At 33.9% G+C, this 18,889-nt stretch overlaps 1 protein-coding gene across 2 annotated transcripts in view; it reads left to right on the forward strand.

Annotated features, from left to right (window-relative positions):
* LOC111047221 overlaps positions 1 to 18,889 on the forward strand; it is a 161,844-nt gene that overhangs the window by 107,600 nt on the left and 35,355 nt on the right. For both annotated transcript variants that reach the window (XR_005572291.1, XM_039436533.1), the window contains exons 10-12: positions 749 to 953; positions 2,058 to 2,246; positions 5,789 to 6,085. Coding sequence is in view for 1 of the 2 variants with exons in the window: in XM_039436533.1 (XP_039292467.1) it covers positions 749 to 953; positions 2,058 to 2,246; positions 5,789 to 6,085 (691 nt within the window). In the remaining variant the exon portion in view is untranslated. The remainder of the gene's footprint in view (positions 1 to 748; positions 954 to 2,057; positions 2,247 to 5,788; positions 6,086 to 18,889) is intronic.

Genomic DNA, 18,889 nt, shown 5'->3' on the forward strand with positions numbered 1-18,889 from the left:
CGTTTCATCGAACTCTTAAATCATTTGAATACATTATGGGAAGAATGGTTGTTGTAGCTCCAATCAATTCGAATTACTCATCAATATTAATTAAACTCTAACGCCAAGTTCTTGGAAATTGTAATTTCTCATGTAGTCGTTTGAAATTCCAATCTCTGAAGCAGAAACTTTGCTCAAAAGCGCAGGTTGATGGAATTGTTGCTCCATTGGAATACTTGTATAGGCCTACTTGTTAGCTTCATTGAAATACTTCATTGGTTTGGCATTTTCTGCCGTCAGCCAGAGTTGATAACAATCATTGTATTGTGAAAAGCCTACACAATAAATTGATCATTGAACAAAATAAAAAATATACTGTATTGTGTATTTTCACATTAAAAAAAATATATGTGTATTATCACATATGTGATAACGTGTACAGTCTGATATAATTCTATTGACTAGTACTCATTTACTTTTCAAAATTTGTATTATGCAAAAATGGAAATAAAACTATTTATTATCATTATTATTTATACTAGAAAATATACGGAACAAATTATATTTCTGTCACGGTTTAGATCATTCAGATATTCTCATATTTATCATCCTGATACATACCTCCTACTCTTGAATGGGTTCATGAGACATTAAAAAAATCAATTCATGCATCATTTTTACAATGACTACAAGGTTATCATCTGGATAGAGTCCATGTCGATCACACGTTCACAACAGAGGATGAATCGAATCTCTCCCTTGGTTGCAGGGAAATGTCAATAATAGACGCGCCCAATCATTTGCTGGACCACTATACATCAATGTTGACGGTGAAATCAGCTGATCCACTGGATAGAGGGTTGTACACCTGTCAGGCCATCGATTGGGGCGCACAGCACTGCAAGAGTGTCAAGCTGGACGTTATCTCGACCCCAGGTGTCAAGGTGGCACCTCTCACTGCATCCATCCAAAAGGTGAATAGCGTTTGCTCTCAACTTCCATTGTTCAATACTGAAACTAGCCTTTGGGGGCTACTTGTTAGCTCTGACCTGAATGTGTAACAATATATTCGTGATAATATACCTTCTCGCTACTCTTCTTGTACGTCATAGATAACGATTTCAACCCCTGCACGCAGTATGTGCTTTGGCAGAGTGAAGTCTTCTTTTCCAATATCTTGTCAAAACAAGAATATCGATATTGTATCGCTTATGTGTTGAGAAGAGAAAACACTATGCTCATCACGCTCTCATTTTCCCTTTAAACATTTTTTCTTGTGTTTTTTTTTCAACGTAATTAAACGTAATGTCACACTCGAAAGCAAGGCATAAATAATAAAAATTTTCATTTTTTTCATATTCATTCTGTTCCAAATGGAATTTCAAGGATAACATCCCTCTCACACTCTTTTATTAGATCTCTTCCTTTCAAAAATAAATTGTCTACCTCTATTTCGCTGCTCCCCATATTCCAGGCCTGTGAGAAGCACCAATGATAGATTCTATTGTTTCCTGAAAAAAAATACTTCTAATTTCCCGATTTGAAGACAATGGATAGTTCAATTGAGATTCATTATGTATCTAGTTTGATTGCAGAGGAATGTCACATTAGGATGAAATTGAGTATTGCAATGAATCTCGACTCAACCTATCAATTTTTCAAACTCATTAGAATTCACCTTGATGCTTTTCATGATTCACTCTTGAGATAATATTATCATAATGTAATAATTCTTTCAATTGAATCTATTTACAATTCCAAATGTTGAATATTAGATTCAAATTATAATGTCTGACATCAATATGTCATGTGAATATCAATAAACTCAACTTACACTACCTGTTATAGATTTTAAGATGTGCTTCTCAAAAGAATAAAATTGTTGATCACAATTATATATTAAATAATTATAATATCATTATCATTAATAATATTATTGGAATAAGGAGAATTGAATCAATAATTCGCGATTTCTGATTAATAACTCGGAAAAACTGTTGTGTCCGAGTCTATTTACTTCTGCGATCTTGCAGAATGCTATTCAATAGTACTATAATAATTATTTATGTTATTCACAGGGACAGGCTCTGAATATAATCTGCACGTGGTCTGTGACAAGTGATGATTCCAAGGTGTTCTATGGATACTCGTGGCTGAAAGAGCGGAAAGACACCAACGAAGCTCATCTGTTCAAAATGAAGGAGGACAGTGAAGTGTGGGAAGATCTGCAGCCTGTTGGGAGCATCCTCAGAGTGTATAACATTCAAGTAGGTAGGAATGTGACTATGCGATTGATAATTATGTCTTGTGTAGATTCCAGGTTTTAGATCATAGTAGAAATTTGACAAATATTTAGTTGGATAGAATATCATCATTATGCATGAATAATACGGTATATGATGAAGTCTGAAGATTCAGAATTGAGTTGATTATAATTCATCATACTTGAATGGTTGGAAATCAATTTATCAATGTTTGAATTGAATCTGAGCAGAATAAAGCATCATAAAGTCTCATGATTATTGAGTCAAAATGATTATCCACATTTGAAGTCGATATCGATTCCTTTCAAAACTAAACACATTTACGGATGGAATATGCATTATTCGCTAAGATCCAACATAAACCTATAAGAAATTTGAGAATATGGAAAATCTCCAGTGAGGGTCCACAATAACAAAGGTTTTGTGATAAATGCAAGTTTTACTGAGATTTATAATTTAAGATATAATCTAGTTTTGAAACAAAGTTATGACAATTTCAGATTAGTTATTCTTGTTAAATTCTCGTGAAGCACTAATCGACGAAATACTTATCAAGTACTGGAGTAATATATAATGTTTGAACATACACATCATAATTCACTATTAGGTGAATTCTATAGTATAGAAAATGATTCTATTCATAGTAATTCTGTAGTAGATAATCAAAGTATAGGGGAATGAATCATATATGGAGTGATATATAATTATACTCATAACAACACCATTACAAATAAATAAATTTCAAAAATTCATGTACGGCACTGAATGTATATTACGATGGTAGTGTATGTACCACCACTGCTAGAATACTGTAGACTAGAATACTGTAGAGTACTACTACTAATGGTTGGGTAATACTGATACATTATTATGCTTCCTACAACTCATGAAAAAACTGGCTCACCATCTATTTCAGGAAATGATTTAGTAGTTTCCACAACTAAAGTTAGTAACGACTTGAAACTATAGCTATCAATCAGCATACTTTGCATGCTGTATTCCGGCTTAGAATTGCTCTTGATACAAGTTCACCGGGTAAATTGTAACGGACTCGGAAGACATTATTCTCGAATAAAATATGAAAAATGATCGTAGAGCTCATCGCAATACTGATGATTTATGATCATACTCTGCTTACAAACAGAGTTTGTGAGCTACAAATATCATACTAGAGCTAATAAGTGAACTGATACAAAATAAACACCACTGTTCTATTCCCCGATAATTATTGAAATTTATTATCATCTCATTAGGGGTAGTGAATTCTAAATAATACATATCTGATACACCATTCAGCTAAGTAAGCTTTCACATCCAAAATCATACCTTAACAATAATTTTCTCATACCATGAAAAACCTGTGTGTCAATAATCGAAAATATTGAGCACCCTTTGAAGAAGGGTGGGAGGGAGGTGAGTAGATCACTTAGGTCTTCTTTCATTGAATATAATATGAGTTGAGTAATTCATTGTTAGAGCATTTAGGTGAGCTTTACATACTATTATTAGAATATAGTAATGTAAGATTGCATTGTTATATTCGAACATTTTCCTCTTTAAGTCTTCTCTCTTATAATCTACGATTGAAAGACAAATCTATCCAATTGGAATATTGTAAAATTCAAGTGAGAAAGAAGAGAAGTGACTCAATGAAGGTTCTCTTTGACTGAATGAAAAACTGCTCAATTGTTAGATCATTTTTGTAAATTTGACATTTCGATGGTGTTGATTTTGATACTTAAAATAGAACTAACTTACATCATCTGTTGAAATCATAATGTGTCAAAACTTTCTTAATGATCAAATTATTGAAAATATCTCGTAAGTCATTTACAAAAACTTGTCCGCAGTGACAAGCTATTCGTTTCATGATCGTTGCAAGCATTGTAACTGTCGATGCAATCTCGTATATCAGTTAAGAACTAGGTTAGTTTTATTTTATCATTATTTGACAAACATCGTGAGATAGACATTCAAACGCTTCCCTCTTCAATTTGTTTCATGCCTTGGATGGAAAAAAGTTGCAAAGCTTACGAGATTTCTTAGAAAGTTGTGACTTGTCTTATGACACTAAGAGCTTGACAGTTGTAGGTCCTTACTCTTGATAAAGGGGGAAAGTAGAGGTAAGGTCTTTCTCTTATGATGTTTTCCCTTATCATGAGTGAGTACTCCCAGCTGTCAGACTTTTGGTGTCGTAAGTTAACATGTAAGAAGCTTGTGTCTGTGGCGGCCAACGTTGTTTCACCTACAGTAATCACCATATCGATGTATTATTCATGATGTTTTCGCCTTTTTGAGGGGAAAATATAACCCTAGATGAATTATATCACCTACGGTTTTTCTTACAATGTGAGAATGTTGCTTTTGGAATTAAACTCTGGAATTACTTGTCTCCAGGATAATTGCATCATGTTATAGCCATTGACTAGAAATGTCACTTGACGTTTCTTCATTCTGATGTCTTCGAATGTCTTTGAATTCTTTCTTCATTCATGGTTGGAAGTTTGACTTCTACGGATGGGAATTAGTGAGGAATTGCAATTATCCAATAAAGCAGGTTCAGGTTTTCCTGCTGTAAAACTACAAAGTGAATTATGTGGACAAATGCAGTAGGCCTAGTCAGTATACAACAATCTTCAAAACCTTAATTGTTTGTACTAGAGTGACACACATACTTCATGGTTACATGGTCACACATACTGTATCATTATAATACTATTAATTTACTAATATTAAGTTACGTAAGTAACATAACCTTCAGACTGTGCATTCCCAATTAAGGTTTAAAGCAGTTTTGGGCAAATACCTATTGTTTTTACCTTAGTTGTTTTTGTAAATGAATAAATAAATGAATAATATGAATAACTTGGTATGTTGAAACGAACTATACCCTTCTCGTACTTTACACTTTTTATGATTATCCGCACGTGCTCTAATATGTAACATCTTCACAATATAATTATAACCAACCATATACTATCTCTATCGATAACCGAAAGAGAACACTCATAATACGTTAAGCTCCACACTATCTCTTTGATTTCAGAATAATAAATTCTCTCTACATAACCCAAAAACATGATATAGAATAGGATAGAATGACTTTCATTTGTTGATGGGGGGATTTTTGGACAGTAATGTCCACTCAATCACACTAAGATCCATTCTGTATCTGCTAAGATACACTGTCTCTCTTGATAACCCGAAAATATTTCACTCAATACATGACTTCTTTTGATGAACAATATTATTCCACGATATATGAATCGTTCACCTTATTTTCAAATACATAAACATACACGAAATCTTTACAACACAAAATCTCTCTTGATGGTTCAAAAACCTCTTCCAAAACGCATAAACAACTCACCATCTCCTTTGATCATTCAAGACCACTCCACAATAAACAATCTTCACAGTACACACTCTTCTCTTTATAATTTAAAAACATCCTCCGCAATGTATGATCAACCCACTATCTCCTTGGATCACACAATAGCCCTCCACAATGAATAAAGCACACATCGCATGTTGCAATGTTGCAGAAAAGCACCAGATACACATGCCAGGTGCAGAGCAACGCTGAGCCGGTGGAAGCCAGTGTGGACGTGGAGGTGCTCAACAAATCGGCAATTCCCTGGTGCGAGTCTGATGACACGGGGGTGGGTGGAGTTCGCTGGGCGGAGATCGGTGCCTGGGGGGCGGCCAAAGTGGAGTGCCCGGCCCGCTACTCCGGCGTCGCCACCCGACTCTGCTCGGTCTCGGCGCCCGGCAAAGCCGCTTGGCTCACGCCCGATTATTCCAACTGCATCTCCGAGGACCTGAGTCGGCTGGCCGAAAATGTAAGTGGAATACATCAGCAGATATCGATCGTTTCGAATTGGCCCATGCAACGTGTGCCTTGTTACTAACGAGATGACTAGTATTGTAAGTGGAATACATTAGTGGTGTTGGATTGTTTCGAGTTCTATGATAGAGTGAGGTAGATCAGTGGAACGCATGGTTTGTTACCTACTCTGCTTCACCTAACCTCTATCGTCAATTACTTGTTTTAGTTTTCCCCCACTAGAGTTAGTGAGATTCTGTATTCGTTAGCTTAGTTCGATAGGAAGCCTATTCGATTGGTGTCGATTAGTGTCGAACAGGGATTAGGCTATTGCCTGGTCCGACTTAAATTCAGCTTATAATAAGAATTAGAAAAAATCTATAAACCAAAAACATCAATATTATCGAATCTGATAACATCACTATCATCATAAGCATCATGATTTAATAAACAATCGATTAGACATGTCCCTTCGAAAGAGTTTCTTCGAAATATTTTCCTATAAATCTAACCTTCATTCATTGTTTTAGCCTCTGAACCAGAATGATAAAATTATCATATGTTAATTCTCATTCACTGGTTTTCCTAAATTCACATTTAGAGAATCAAATAATATCATTCGAAGTGAGAAAGTAAAGACTTTGTGGAGAAAGGATTTCGGAATCTAAGGAGTTACTCTACGACTCAAACTGATCTTATTTTGAAGCCTTGAAAGAATGTTTTGCTCTGAAAACCACATTAAATCTAAAATACAGTATTCATAACAAAGATGCTCGAATATGGAAAGAATGAGGTATAATTTTATGTTTGGAATATGATACTTGTTAATGTTGTGATAGTCACTATAAGATTGAAAATTATCGTGTCAACATTTACGGTGTATTTAACCTTATATAGGCCTAACAATTGAAAGTATTCTCTGGTCAATTCACTTCTATCCGCTGAAATGTATTGATTTGGGAAATTTACTTTTCGCATTTTCATTATTTGTTCAACTTTATTCACCTGCATTTTAAAAGCCTAAAAACCAAAAATGAGTACTCTTGTTCACCCATTCAAAAGAGGAAGGATCATGGGCTTCTCGTACAATACTCAACATATTCTCCAATAGAAATTATTCAGACATTCATGCATTAAGGCTACTCATATTTGATACAGGAACTGATGAAATGGGTAACAAATCCATACCTAATTATTCCTGCATATCCACATAGTTATCTCATTACTTCCTAAAGTAGACCCATTAATTTATTTTATAAGTATTTCCTAGAAAAATTTAGTTGGAGTCAATATAAATCCAGTTATGAAATAATTCAGATTGAAATCTGGATTATAGACTACTGTACATTGTGAGTGATTTTGTAAGGTAAAAGACTTTTATTTCTGACTGAGCTGTAACACCAATCGGCCAATGGGCAATTACATCAGGATAATGCAAATTGAATTCATATAGGTGTGAAATATCCGAATAGTCCGTTCTGAAGGAGGAAAGAGTCAAATAAAAATGTTTGGAGTGTGTTACACCCCAGTGTTAGATTTGGAATTTAATAATTCAACTGTAATCTATTGTTCGATCCACTGTTCAATTTTGAAATTTGAAGAAAGTCATGACAAGTTGGATGCTTCTAGATTCAGTCAATCAAAAGTAGCTTATAGGGAGTTGGAATATGAGCAAACCAAAGAAACGTCCAGATAATTTGCTATAAACTCTGCTAGATACTTTTCAATATTCTAGTGGAACGAGTAACACCTAAAATAGAGACTCAAGAACACAAACATGAGAATAGGAATCAAGCGCTGCCGAGTTGCTTTGAATTCTTTCGTAGATTAGAAATCGGAAGAATGGAGCTCTAGTTTCTAGAGCAGAACTTTGCATTGGGATGAGTCTGAGATGAGTTTGAGCAACTTGTGTGCTCCACTAGAAGGAGTAGGCATTAGCAACTGCGAAGCGGTTAACTAGTGAAAACTATTTGCTTAATACAAGAAGCTGCTCTCCGTTTAAAGTTTTCGACTAAAATATTCTATGTTACCTTTGCTGAACAAGTGGTTCTCAGTTTGCATATTCTCCAGAGTGAATGATTGACCGAGCGAAGTGAGGTCTAAAATTTAAGTCAACGGTTTGGCATTTCTCTTGATGTTTAAATGTTTAAATGTTTTTATGTTTATATGTTGTGCATTTACGGCGAAACGCGGTAATAGATTTTCATGAAATTTGACAGGTATGTTCCTTATTCAATTGCTCGTCGACGTATATACAAGGTTTTTGTAAATTTTGCATTTCAAGGATAATATAAAAGGAAGAAGGAGCCTCCTCCATACGCCAATATTAGAGTAAAAATCTGTGTGGCGCACTCACACAACTTTCCTTGCCGTTATGAGAATTGATCACCTGACGCTAGTGTTCCCGCGCATCTCAAGTCTACTTATAAACAAAGATCTGAGCCAGCTGGTGACAGGACAATAACGCTGTAGACATACGAGGTCTGCTATCTCTCCATAGTGAATGTTTTAATAGAATCAACAGTTGCCAACAGTTTGTAATTGGATAATCACATTTTCTCGAATTTCGAGCTTATTTTCAATCATAGGTGCAAATGTTGCTGAACATTAATTGTAGAGATTTTCATGCTTAATCTTTTCCACATAAGATTTTTTGTTTTAATTGTATCTGTAGCCTGATAATTGGGAATCCAAAATCAAACTTTGCATAGATGGGGCGGAGCTCCTGAAATTTTTACAGATATGGGACTTGTGGCAGTTGATAGAGCTTATCAATAACTATTTTAAGTATGAATTTAAACAAAATCGTTGGAGCCGTTTTCGAGAAAATCGCGAAAAACATTGTTTTTGACAACATTTTCTCCATTTTAGCCGCCATCTTGAATTGCATTTGATCGAAATTGCATTTGTTCGTATCGGATCCTTATAGTGTAAGGACCTTACGTTCCAAATTTCAAGTCATTCCGTTGATTGGGAGATGAGATATCGTGTACATGGACGCACACACACTCATACACACACACACACAAACATACAGACCAATACCCAAAAACCACTTTTTTGGACTCAGGGGACCTTGAAACTTAAAGAAATTCAGAAATTGGGGTACCTCAATTTTTTTCGGAAAGCAATACTTTCCTCACCTATGGTAATAGGGCAAGGAAAGTGAAAATTAGACTAAAGATTTATTCATCATAAATCAGCTGACAAGTGATTATACAGAATACAGATGTGTGGAGTGGCCAGTCTATTGCTGTATTTCCATAATAGCCCTGTCAATAAAGTTTTTTTCGATCCGAAAATTAAATAAAAGCTGAATCTCTTACCATCGATAGAACCCTCCTAGAGGGTCATTCTCCCAAAAGTCCCAAGAAATCCCCTTGGAGCTTTCCGCGCCAGCCCCCTAAAACATGAAAAATGCAGGTAAACACGGGAAATCAATTATCTCTGTAACCATCGATCGGAAGCAGTTTTATCATATTTATGCCATTCGATTCGTTACATTATGGACTACAATATTAGTTCTATTCGTTTTTTCAATAAAATTTGCAGTTTTCCTGATAAAATAATATATATGTTACAATTTAAGGGGTTTGTGATTTGATTTTTTCGTTTTCTTCGATTAACTTCAAAGCAAGTAGTTTCAAAGAAAAATGAGCCAATAATTAATGTAGCCACTCTCATTGCAAATCCATTGATGTATATTGTTATGTTTTTGTGATCCGATTTGACGCCGTGGAAGGGGAAACAGTCGACGCGGTACTGCGCGGGTGACTTTCTTAGCCATAGTAAACAGCAAACAGGAAATCAATTATCTCTGTAACCATTAATCGGGAAAAAATCTATCATTCATGTCATTCGATTCGTTAAATCGAGTACTACAATTACTATTAGTCATATACATTTGCTCAATAAATCGAACCGTTTCCTTGATAAAATAATATATATGTAAAAATTTAGGGGTTTTACGATTTGATTTTTTGGTTTTCTCCGATTAATTTCGAAGCAAGTAATATTAAAGAAAAATGAGACGAATAATAATTGTAGCCACTTCCATTGCGAATCCATTGATGTATATTGTTATGTATTTGCGATTCAAGTTGACGCTGTGGGAGGGGAAACAGCCGACGCGGCTTACTCCCTCCATCGTAGTAAACAGAATAATACTGCTTTTTACATTGCATCTCATTTTCACTATGGCGCTCCAACAATTAATAATTTTGTCTATTGTTTTGACATGCGCTGTATCTAGATTTTCACTTTTCAATACTCTAAAAAAATATGATAATTTTCTTGATTTAACCATGCTCATGATAAAAATCAGGATTTCGTTGTTTGCTCACAATTTATTATATTAATTTGAAGTGTGCCTTCTCAATACGAGTCAGAGGTATCACAATTTGATAACTCCAGTTTCAGATATTGATGTTTTCCAATGAAGTTTCATGATATATTATGTGTCTGATTCCTTCATCTTATCCTTATTTTATGAAGAATGAAGATTCAAAATTTCTATTCATCGCTTTTCTTGTGTTTTTTATTGTTCCATTACTCTTTATAATTTAGACACTTGATAATTAAATGAACATCATCAGATTACTAGAACAAAAAAATAAAAGGGTAGGCCTACCTGAGATACTATATGATAACACTGTACTCCTGTTAAGTTGCGAATTTTCAATCTGAAAGTAGATTAATTTGTTGCTCATTCGGTTCAAATATTAACAAATAATGTTACCAAATATCACCAATATTATCACATACAGTGAGAACGAATTACTCTGAAGCTTTCTATTCTCACTGAACATGAAGAGGCAATACCAAGCCAGAATTGCAGTTCCGTTCAAATCATTATTAACAGAGCTTTCAAATTGATGCTATGTAAATTTAACTATGGATGTTATCCCCATCTCACAATTTCCCTATTTATCCTTATCGTGATTCAGAATAAAGTAGTTGATCTCTATAATCACAAAAATCAATGTACAGTACCTAATAAATAGTAAAAATAACAAAATTTCTAGTAATAATGCAACTTTTTCTAGGTACAAATTTTAAGGCTCAGTTTCTATGTGCAATACCAGAGTCCTTCCTTATGAGCACGAATACAATTCAAGATAATTTAAACTATGTTACAATAATCAGTCATAAATTTCAAGTAGCCATTGATCTTGAATTGTGATTCTAAAAAACTCCTCAAATAGCTCCTGACTTCTTTCAAATATACTTTGACAATCTCTCATATTTGAACCGTTCATGAGTCCTTCTTTGTAGTTGTTTCATTGAATTGATTGCTTGCTCTCACACCTGAATTAGACTGATCTGACTGATCTCCCCTCAATAGATATCCAACAGTATTCTCTCCAAATATTTCAGATTCAACAAAGATAACTCCCATTCCACTTCCATTCAAGTACCACCCCAAGACAATCAGTCTCGTAAGTTACAGAAATCAGTTGATAAAGCTGCGTTTACACCAAAGTTATTAACATAATGTTGATAACGGAACTTGACAAACACATATGTTCATCATGTGTATGATAAATTATGTTCAATCAAATAGAATCTATAAAGATTAAGTTATTAACATTTCGTTAATAAATTTGGTGAAAACGAAGCTTTAGAGCTGTATTTCCTCTGTATTCAATTATTTAGTCATATCACATGGGAGTAATTGGCATTATATCTCTATTCAAAAAAGTACAATATATTTTGCCCAATAGCTTGTTCCACTGAAACCTCAAGGTCAACATTTAAAGTCCAATAATTGAAAACCAGAAGATCCATTAGAGCATTAATGTTATTATATGAAATTCTAAATAATAATATATTCATGTCAGATTTAATCAATTTGTTAAATTTTCATGTTTCATGCAAAAGACCAAGACTTACTATGCTATTTCAAATACCGTTTGTCAGAACCGCTCACCATTTCAATTCCCTACCTAAATAGAACAATGAGATTGTACAATAGACTAAACCCATTCCTTGATCCCTTCTATGACCGCTACAATACATTCAAGAGATCTTGTGAAAGATTATGCTGCTCAATTGATAAATAGATTATTATTTTTGAGCTCTACTAACTCTCTTTCATCGAATGTTTCTTCTTTCTATATGTATCTTTCATCCTATACCCCTTTACTAACTTTCCGGAATCTAACCCAAAAATCGTTCTCTTCTAATCTTATTAGTTATACAGGGTGATTCATAATTATGGTAAAATATTTTAATAGGTGATAGTAGAGGTAAAAATAAGAAAAAAAGTTCATATAAACATATATCCATGAACGCTTCATTAGCGAGCTATACAGGGTGAAAGATTTCGCCCGGAATTCAGTTCCTCTGGTGAAATACACCGATGCTGAATTGTTTGGGGACTAGTTTTTGAAAAACTTATGCTGGATTCATATGGAAAAATATCTGGAAAATTGAATAAAACTAGTCTGGAAGCTGTAGTGTGAGTAGTTTTTGAGAAAAAAGTTGAAATATGCAAAAAAGTTAAGTAGAAAAACACAGACTTCTACGTTTGATGCCCAATAACTTTCTTTAATGACCAGTAAACAAATAATTTTTTGCAATAACAATTGTAGAGAATTTAATTCTGAAAAGAATTATGTAAGCTGTGTGAACTAAATTCAAATAAAAGTTGAATAAGATGTATTCTTAAATGTAGTACATTACACCATAAAAATTTGCTTTTTTATGAGGAGAGAACTAATAACTCATAGGTTGTAGCTGATTGCAAATAAAATATTCGGTTTTTTATGAAAAGTTTTTTATATGAAAGTAGCATATCTAAATGACATTAAACTTATACCAAAAGACTAGATTATGCCATTAAGCCTGGGAGGAAGCTCAAATAGAAGTACATGATCTCCTATGGTTCCTGCCCAAATGTTTACTGAAAACTGATGTTGTGGAAGATTAGGATTGATGGCATGGGGATTCTCAGCTGCCCAAATATATTGGTTGTGGACGTTAACGATAGCTGTTCTTGTGAAGTGTGCCTCGTCGGTAAATAAAACGGTTGTTAAAAAGTTTGGGTAAATAAGTTTTACTAAAAACCAACGGCAAATACCAGCACGGGGAATACAGTCTCGTGGCAATAGAGTATGAACTTTCTGGAGGTGGTATGGATGTAATTTTTGCTATTTTAGTATCCTCCAAATAATAGATTGATTGACATTAAACTGCACTGACAATAATTCTCTTGTGCTTTTCTCTGGATGTTAATAAATTTCATTAAGAACTTGTTCTTCTAACTCAACAGTCAAAGTAGATCGGGGTCTGCCTGCAAAAATGTGCTCTTTGGATATCAAAGAATCTGTTTCAGACAGACGTTGATGAATAGTGGCAAAAAACCTTGAACTTGGACATATTCGGTTAGGAAAGTTCTCTTGATACAAACGTCTTGCTTCAGTACTATTACAGTAGTGTCCCACTCCATACATTAAATGCATGTCAGCTAATTCGGAGTATGAATAATGTCTAAGATTACCTGCCATTTTTTTAAAATTAACACTCAACACAAAAGCAAAGTGGAATGGTTACAAATAACTGGTTAATAGATTAAACAAAAAACACAGCGCAGTTACAGTAGGCCTAACTTACAGTTTTTTTTTGTTCAACAGTGAGCTAAAATATTTCTGAAAATAATTTTCAGCTGATAATTTCATTCGAATATTTTCTTATTTAAAACATAATAAATCAACTGTTTTGGAACAGCTGTTATTAAAATCCATGTTTTATTTGCAATCAGCCACAACCTATGAGTTATTAGTTCTCTCCTCATAAAACAGCTAATTTTATGGTGTAATGTACTACATAAGAATACATTTTATTCAACTTTTATTCGAATTTAGTTTTCACAGCTTACATAATTCTTTTTAGAATTAAATTCTCTACAATTCTCTACTAGAAAGTTATTGGGCATCAAACGTAAAAGTCTGTGTTTTTCTACTTAAATTTTTTGCATATTCCAACTTTTTTCTCAAAAACTACTCACACTACAGCTTCCAGACTAGTTTTATTCAATTTTCCAGATATTTTTCCATATGAATCCAGCATAAGTTTTTCAAAAACTAGCCCCCAAACAATTCAGCATCGGTGTATTTCACGGGAGGAACTGAATTCCGGTCGAAATCTTTCACTCTGTATAGCTCGTTAATAAAGCGTTTATGGATATATGTTTATATGAACTTTTTTTCTTATTTTTACCTCTACTATCACTTATTGAATTATTTTATCATAATTATGAATCACCCTGTATACTGAATCGTGATTTTATGAAGTGCGATATTATTTTTTTTGTTTTCTTTTTTGTATGTTAATTGTAATGTTATACCATCATCTATGTCATTAAGGCTCGTACTGGAGTTTGTCTGTGAGCCTTTCTATGTTTTCTAGGAATAAATAAATGAATAAGATATTCGTGCTTCAATTGTAAATTTATATTGAGAAAATATTTTACTCCTGTTACACGGTGCTCTATATGGGGTAGCCTATATTATTTGTTAAACTTACTCCATTACTCGACTTTCGCAATTCCAAAGTGATCATTGACCCAAATCGAATAATTATTCTCTCTTTATGAGATATTAGTTTTTTATCGACTGAGAAACACAAATAGGATTCCTAACAAGAAACAAGATGGTTGATCATTACAATGTAATCATAAATAATGATAATGAGATGAAGTTTGTAATTTGACCATAATTTGTATATTATGATGAGAATTATCAATTATTGATGCTTGAGAGTTGAAAAATCGTGTTCAGCGACTACGAGAAAAGACCCATACTTTTTTCATTCAATCACACAAACCATGTTATGGAGTCTGTGTTAAATCTAGAAAAAAAATACCCACAGAAGTAGAAAATCATTTCCAATAAGGAAACATTAACTTCAGACAGTCAATACATTGACTCTCTGTCAAAAGGAAATCTTGAAAATTTAATAATGTGACAACCGATCATGCTTTGGAGCAACCCTCATTCGATCATCTAAAACTTATAGGTGAGTGATTGGAATAGCTAGTTCTTCAAAGGCTTTCCTAAAATGGCTGCTACTATATAAATGAATCTTAGTATGTTGACATCATTATGGATATCACTGGAGATTGTGAAGAAAAACATCGAAGGAAGTAAAACAAGAATAATGAGAGATGAGAATGATTTCCAGGAGCATAACCTTCTCACGAGAACAATACATTTTTCTTCAAGACTCTGATGGACATAGTTTTTCATGTCTATAGTCTAAATTCAAACAAAGGTAGTGAACATACTAGAAGCAGCAGAGTAAAAGAATCACTCCAATAATATGCTCTCCAAACCATCGAGACTTGATTTTTAAATCTGTGGCAGAGATTTATTAATGTAACATGCAAGAATCTATGAAGGAATAATCCATACGTTAGCTACGAGCAGGTATACATCCATTCATTCATTTGTGGATTAAATTATAAATCATATAAATATGTTTGGGAAAGATTAACAGGCATGGCCCAAAACTATTCTATTCCCAAATTTTGATACTGAATAACTTGTTACCATTTCAAAACAGTCTGAATGGGAATACCATAATGGATGAATCAATCAAAAGTTGGTAAAATACCATTATAATAATACTGTTAGAAATAATTATTTGAATGAATATTTTAATTTTCATTTCATTTTGATTTGACACATATCTATTATTATATTGGATATACTTTCTCGAAAGTTCACGACAAACTGAAGATTCACGAAAGTTTAACATTTTCATATTAAACATAATTATTATGATAATGAATGAATGATGAATTCCATTTCCACCATAAAGAACTGAGAAATTCCACAAACATTTGTTGGAAATTAACTGACCCCTATATCAAGTAAGCGTGGCCAGTGTGTAATGTAGCCTGCAGCGCATCACAATAGATTAATTTAAAATAAAAACAATAAAACATAAACACATATAAATATTATCATTTTCCATCTCAATATATTTCTTGAAACCCAAGTTTCGTTTATTTCAAACAGTCATTTCTTAGTTTCCTTGCAGAATGAGATGAAGTTTGTAATTTTGACCATAATTTGTATATTATGATGAGAATTATCAATTATTGAGTCTCGAGAGTTGAAAAATCGTGTTCAGCGACCGAAAATACATAAGATAGCGTTCCTGAAATACATAATTTGAATGCATAGAATAGTAGGAGCGATGCGATAGACAGGCCACTACGCGCATTAATCATGGGGGAGGACCGCGCCGCAGTGTAACAGTGCAACTTATCCCCCTCCCACTGCCGCATCTATGATCGTAACCCCCAAACTGTATACATCATTGAATTCAGGAAGAAACGGCCTACAACGTTTATTGGGAACCTTTTCCTCTAAGTCAGCGAACGACTTGAATATTCAAGAAATAACAAAAAGTCCATAATAAAAAAATACATTTTTCGAGATATTTTATTTTTTTGCGGAAAAACTATGCGGTTTATCCCAAAAATGTAGAGAACCACATTGAAAGCCAGTTATAAGTACATAATATCGAGAAGAGAGTCAAAGCTGTACTATGAATAGTAACTGCAGGACAGGCGATTTTATAAGCGCGCGTTTTTTACAACTTACCCCTCTCCCCACCAATCTGTCGACCACCCTGGGACGTGACGACATCGAGTTTTATATACACTAAAGACACCCTAAAAATAATCCGAAGTCAAATTCTCTGCCTCTCTCATGTATGCTCAATGTAAGCCAGCGCCTGGACTAATATCATAGAGAAACAATAGTATAAGTAGATATCCCATGGTATAGGGCGTTTATGTCGCAACTCTTACTGTTATCTCAAGCCGATAGTTCATGTAATTCTTTCCCCGTGAAGCTGTGTGACTCTGGTAGTCTCTCATATTATGCAATTCATACACTCTCACCCCAACAAAACAGTAAAATTCGACAATAATCAACAGTAATTGGCTTGAGATAACAGTAAAAGTTGTGACATAAACGCCCTATACCATGGGATATCTACTTACGCTATTGTCTCTCTATGCTAATATGTTCTGGTACCGAAGAAAAAAGTGATCTAAACAAGTACTCGAGTCATTTGCTACTCGGTCGGTTTGTCTATGCATTGGGTGAGACCCGCTCCTAGGAGAGTATTCATGTATAATATGTCAGTATCTTGAATATAATTGCCTATTAGATCCAAGTTAAGATCACCAGTCCATATTACGCTTACGTCTCTATTAATGCTATTCACAAGCTGCTCTAGAGAAAAGAAAAATAATTGGATATCGCTATCAAACGTGCGATAGAATGCTAATAAATTGAATGTTTTATTGTAAAAAGTAAAATCCAGCTTGAGCCCATGAACATCACCAAGAGAAACCTGGCTAGAGATAACTGATAAACGATTACTGTAGAAAACAATGACCCCATCGGCTCTATTGCACTGTTTATCGGTAAAAACAACTTCATAACCCTCAATCGGCTGCACCTCCTCATCGCCTCGTAGCTAGCACTCAGACAAAACTATTATATCTATTCTGGGCAATTCATTCAAATAAATTAGGAGCTCGTCGAAATTCCTGGAAAAACTTCTTATATTAATGTGCAATATTGTAAGTTTGTCCTCGCCATTCCTGGTTGAAAAAAAGTTTTATATTCAGAAATATTCTTCAATTCATTACAAGAGAAGAGAAGAGAAAGATAGTGATTGTATTGATTATCCTCATCCTCATCCATTACACAAAAAAAACAATCAATCATAGAAATCATAGAAAAAAAAGACAAAGATTAAGACTGAAATTAGTAATTATTCATTACCTCTGCTAGCCGCGCCAAAAAAGAAACAACAATGATGATATTTTCCGTTAAAGTAATTGGTTTTCCATTATAATATTGATTCATTGATAAATATTCATACAATGATTTGATGAACTAATGATTGTGCTTGGGTAATGGATGAATGACGATGGGTTGTATGAGTATCTAAACTTTAGAGGTGTTTCAAACGACTGGAGCACTCTGAAAATCCATCTATGTTCTCGAAGTTGTAATCAACGGTCATAACTAGATAACTCTCACAGCATTTTAATCCTCAGGTTTGACATTATCTTGTGTTTTAAAAAACTAATTTAGTAAAGTGTAGTAAATTTCAAACAAAATGTAGTAGAATATTTCGGTTATAGTCAATATACTTATGCCTAAAAATACGTCAAAGTAGAAAACAGTGGAATCGATGATTACATAGTCGTTATAAGTGAAGGTGAGGATTTCTGGATGAAAAAATCGTCTCTAAACACAAATCTCATTATAACCAGCAAAATTGATAATCGAGTCCAATTCAATCGATAATACCTTTTATTCTGTGACATTACAAGATGGTAAGCAATCGCAAGAGTTCCAGACTTTCTATCACTTAGGTCATAATGATTCTTCAAGAGAACATTCAAAGCACAAGAACTGTTTGCATCTGAGAAAATGTATGTTGGCTCATTGTGCGACATGAAAAACAGAACACATCCGCATTCTTTCAACGCTGAAGCAATCCATCAAACAATTTTGATACGTGTAATATTGGTGGAGGTCCAATGTATTTTCTTTTCTATTGTAGCATTATCTGGTCGATGAAAATATTGTATTCAGCTAATCACCTTTAATAATTCTATAATGTGCTCAGGATCGATGTTGTTGCAAAAACCTTTCGATGACTCGAGAGGATGTCATCTCATGGATGGACTTGGAAAATCCCAAAGGGTGTCAATAGTAAGCATTGGCAAACTTTCCCTTCGAATAAAGTGGAATTTGAAATATTTTTACAAAAAATATCGCAT

The sequence above is a fragment of the Nilaparvata lugens genome, chromosome 10 (assembly GCF_014356525.2).
Source record: "Nilaparvata lugens isolate BPH chromosome 10, ASM1435652v1, whole genome shotgun sequence".
Taxonomy (NCBI): Eukaryota; Metazoa; Arthropoda; class Insecta; order Hemiptera; family Delphacidae; genus Nilaparvata; species Nilaparvata lugens.